General features: G+C 63.8%; 1 protein-coding gene across 4 annotated transcripts in view; it reads left to right on the top strand.

Moving 5' to 3' along the window:
- The first annotated feature begins 97 nt into the window (after nucleotides 1-97).
- The window catches only part of LOC113489214 (primary amine oxidase, liver isozyme-like), a 12,415-nt gene continuing 8,289 nt past the window's right edge, over nucleotides 98-4,223 (top strand). Inside the window, exons 1-2 of one of the 4 annotated variants that reach the window (XM_026864771.1) lie at nucleotides 3,578-4,171; nucleotides 4,215-4,221. In XM_026864771.1, coding sequence (XP_026720572.1) covers nucleotides 3,578-4,171; nucleotides 4,215-4,221 — 601 coding nt within the window. Of the gene's footprint in view, nucleotides 758-3,577; nucleotides 4,185-4,214; nucleotides 4,222-4,223 lie in introns of those variants that run through there. The other 3 variants (XM_026864768.1, XM_026864769.1, XM_026864770.1) reach the window with 3 other exon arrangements.

The following is a 4,223-nucleotide window of genomic DNA, read 5'->3' as shown; positions in this document are numbered from 1 at the left end:
GGATGATGGCACCAATGTGGCATTTCAGAGCACAGCCCCTCTCGGGTTCCGGTCTGGAGACCGTAAGTCCTGGTTCATCATGTTTCAGAATGTGAGCGGGTTCTTTGTGCACCCGGTGGGGCTGGAGGTGCTGGTGGACCACAGCAGCCTGGACACGTCCCAGTGGGCGGTGAGCAGGGTCTTCTACAATGGCCGGTACTACAGGGCCATGGAGCAGCTGGAGAGCGCCTACGTGCAGGGTCGCATCAGCGTGGAGAAGGTGGGGAAGGCGCCGCGGGACGGGGACTTCTCGTCCATGAAGCCCCGGGCGCCTGCGGCCGCGCTGTTCCCGCTGCAGTTCGAGCCGCAGGGCCCCCGCTACAGCGTCAGGAACAACCACGTCCTCTTCCAGGGCTGGAGCTTCGCCTTTGGGATGAGCGTGCACAGGGGCCTGCGCCTGTTTGACGTCCGACACAAGGGGGAGAGGGTGGCCTATGAAATCAGCGTCCAAGAGGCGCTGTCGGTGTACGGCTCCAACTGCCCCGGAGGGATGTCGACGCGGTACATGGACGGGAGCTTTGGCATCGGGCGCTACGCCTCCCCCCTGGTGCGAGGGGTCGACTGCCCCTACTTAGCAACGTACCTGGACGTGCACTACCTGGCTCATTCCCAGGTCTCCCAAGTCAGTAAAAGTGCCCTCTGCATCTTTGAGCAGAACCTGGGCTCCCCTCTGAGGCGCCACTACTCCAACTTGCAGTCGCTCTACTACGGGGGGCTGGTGAACTCCGCTCTGGTGGTTCGCTCCATCGCCACCGTGGGCAACTACGACTACGTGTGGGACTTCATCTTCTACCAGAACGGGGCCATCGAGGGCAAGGTCCAGGCCACGGGGTACGTGACCTCGTCCTTTCTCCACGGGGATGGCCTGAGATACGGCAGCAGGGTCTGGGAGCACACGCTGGGTACCATACACACCCATTCCGTCAACTATAAAGTGGACTTGGACGTGGGAGGTAGGTCTGGCTCTTCATTTAGTGTTGGCTGTTAGGCTGGAAACCCCAGAGCTTTGGGTCGATTGGTCCCCGCTCTGCAGAGTCCCTGGTAACTGACATCAGAACTCTGCTTTTTCCCTCTTCTAATCTCTTCTTTCACTGCAAAATTCTTTTTCTGAGTATAAACTAGTCAGTCAAGGTCAGGGAGTTGAAGGCGGTGAGAATTGTCTGGGAGCTCTGTGTTCAGCCCAGGGAAAGTATGAAAGTAGCAGCTGAAAAATGTTTGTGTTTCCTTGAGGCCTCATGTCTGGCAGGGTGCGTGTTGCCATAGGCATGGCCCGGCGGACGGGGAGACACGGCGCTGTCTGAGCACTGAAGGTGTGAGCCTGCGCTGCCTGCGCCTGCTGCTGGTCCCTGTGGTCCCCAGCTCCTCCGAACTCGGGCAAGCCCTGTCTGTGTCCCAACTGCCCGGTGTAAAGCTGGACTGGGGCTCTGCAGGGCCGAGCCTGCGCAGCTCTATCCCTGCTCCTCTTTTGAGGAAACGCTTGTAAGTTGGATCCTGAGTCTCGGGCTGCAAAGCCGCTGCAGCGAGCCAATGAATTCCCCTGCGCCTGCTCAAAGTCACGGTTTTTGGCGGCGGATCCCTGCCGAGGGTTACTCGAGTCCAGCCCTTTGCTGCTCCGTCTGGCAGGCTGCGCAGGGAAGTGCGGGCACCCGCCCTGGGAGGCACCGGGATGCTCAGCCCGAGGGCGGCTTCGCTTCCCTTAAAGCCATTCCGGCAGCTGCAGCCGGGGGGTGCAGGGTGGTGGGTGCTGGGGGCAGACGGCAGCAGGAGGTGCCTGTCACCGAACCTGCTCCTGTAGAGGTAGGGGAAAAGGGTTTTACATCTGCATGGGACCAGAGAGACCGCTGGTAGGCAGTGGACTGCATCTGTACCGGCCCGCGGAGAAACGCAGCTGCAGTCGCCGTGCCGTGTCCTGGGCCGTGGGGAGTCACCGGGGACCCGGGGGTGTCGAGCTCCGCTGACCCCGTGTGAGCCTTCGGTCCTGGTGTGTGTCTGCTGCTGGACCTGCTGCGCTGCAGGGGTTTGTGTGGCCCCGAAAGCTGCTGCTGCTGTCATCTCAGTCAAAGCCAGGGCCGATACTGGTGCCCTCCCGGTAAGCAAGGCTCAAGCCCCGCCAGAGTACGGCTGTGTGTGGCGGCAGGGTCCTGCGCTGTGGCTGCCATGCCCCTCAGTTCCCTGCGCTGTTTACGGCGTCTGAGCTCTGCCTGCTGCGAAGCACTCTCGGGAAGAGTTATGGAAAAGCCCAGCCTCTTGCCCTTGGGGAGGGAGGGCAGCCCTGCCCGAGCAGCGGCCTCGGGGCCGTGCAGGGTGGACGATCCCCACCTCCCGAGCGCAGGCGCGGCGGGACTGCAGCGGTGGGTCATCTCCCACGCAGGTTTCTCGGATCCTGATCTGAGGCTGGTGTGGGCCCGGCAGGGAAAAAGGGCGGTTAATCCCTGGCTGGAAGCGAGGATGAGGATGTACGTTCCGAAATGAACGCGATCACAGGAGTGGCACGTTGACCCAGTGCCGTAGTGGTTTCGGCCCCTGCCCAGCCCCTCCTGCCTGTGCCTCAGACCGTCCCCACCAGGAGGGCGTGAAGTGGGCCGGATCTCCGTCAGCCGGCCTCGGCGCGGGGCTGGACGCGAGGGGAGCAGCTGCCTTACACCACGGTGGGGGTCCCCGGTGCCCTGGCCTCCTGCTCGCTGCTCGGCTCGCCAGGGAAGGTCTCTCGAGCCGTCTGGACTGCGCACGGTTTCCTGACAGTAACTGTTCCGGTGCGTGGCAGCCCTGGTCCAAGGATCGTGTCTGCTGGAGTGGGGTTGGGGTGGCCAAGTGGGGACAGATGTGTCCCCTTTGTCATCCTGCAGCCTCCGCGCGTCCTGCCCGTCACTCGCAGTTGCTGCCAGGGGTTCGGCGGGTGCTGCCTGTTCTCAGCGAGAGCTTCCTCCTCTCTTGGCTAGTCTGCCCACAGCTGGAGACAGGCTGAAGCTGCCAGGTCGCTTCTCTTGGGGTCGGGAGGGACTTGGAGGTGACAGAATGGCGACAGGGAGAAGCAGCATGTGGAGGTGCTGGGGACCTGGCGGCTCTTGAGCTCTCCTGGGGAGCCAGCCCGGGCCAGCCCTTCCCGGGAGCGGGGCTGGTCCCAGGGCACCGGCATGCGGACGGACCGGGCTGGCTGGGCCCACTCCTGTGGCATCGCCGTGCTCCCCCTAGCTGGGACGGGGTGTCCTGGGAGAAGCAAAGGCCCTTGGGCAGCGCGAGGCCGGGGCTTTGTGGTGTCACCCTGGAGCAGAGAAACCCATCGGTAGCTTGGGCAGTGAGTCAGACACCGGCTCCCCAGCTGCCGTCCTCGGGGTGTCTGGGGTGGCGAGGAAACAGGCTGAACTGGCCAGGCCCTGTGATCTCTGAGACCCGTGCGAGCTCCAGGCTCCCTCCCCGCCTCGCAAGCGACGCCTCTACGCCCACAGTCGGCAAACGAGTTAAGAGTCGGGGCTGCAGGAGAGGGACGTGTCCTGGATGCTGCAGCCGAACCGCACGCGCGGTCTCGGCACTCGCAGAGATGAACCCCAGACTCTCCTACGTTCTCCTGGTCGGGGCTGCGGTGATAATCTTCGTTCTCTCCTGCGTGTTACTGAGCAGGGGGAGGCAGTCACCCAGCTGTGAGTCCCAGCCCCGCATCGTGGAGAAGGCAGGATCCACGAGCCAGAGCCTGGTCTTTGCGGATCTGACGCCCGCAGAGCTGGCGCAGGTGGTGCGGTACCTGCGGGGAAGCCTCGGGGTGCGGCTGGTCGACGCCTCGCGGGCAGAACCCTCCGACAGCTGCATCGCCTCCGTGGAGCTGCAGGTCCCCGCCAAGGCAGAGGTGCTGCGGTTCCTGGACGGGGCGGGGGCTCGCCCCCCCCGGGAGGCGCTGGCTGTGCTGTACTTTGGGAACCAGCCGGAGCCCAACGTCACCGAGTACGTGGTGGGTCCGCTGCCGACGCCGGTGTATCACCGGGACGTGACGGTGCAGAAGTACGGGGGGAAGGTGCCGTACCACCGCAGACCGATGCTGGGCAGCGAGTACGAGCAGGTTGGGGCCTTCTTGAAGACGGTGGCATTTGCTGCAGCCCCGACCTTCCTCAAAGAAGTCTTTGAGGATGATGGCACCAATGTGGCATTTCAGAGCACAGCCCCTCTCGGGTTCCGGTCTGGAGACCGTAAGT

Source organism: Athene cunicularia, assembly GCF_003259725.1.
Source record: "Athene cunicularia isolate RWA chromosome 27 unlocalized genomic scaffold, athCun1 chr27_part1, whole genome shotgun sequence".
Taxonomy (NCBI): domain Eukaryota; kingdom Metazoa; phylum Chordata; class Aves; order Strigiformes; family Strigidae; genus Athene; species Athene cunicularia.
This window is presented reverse-complemented; position numbering and strand designations above follow the sequence as displayed.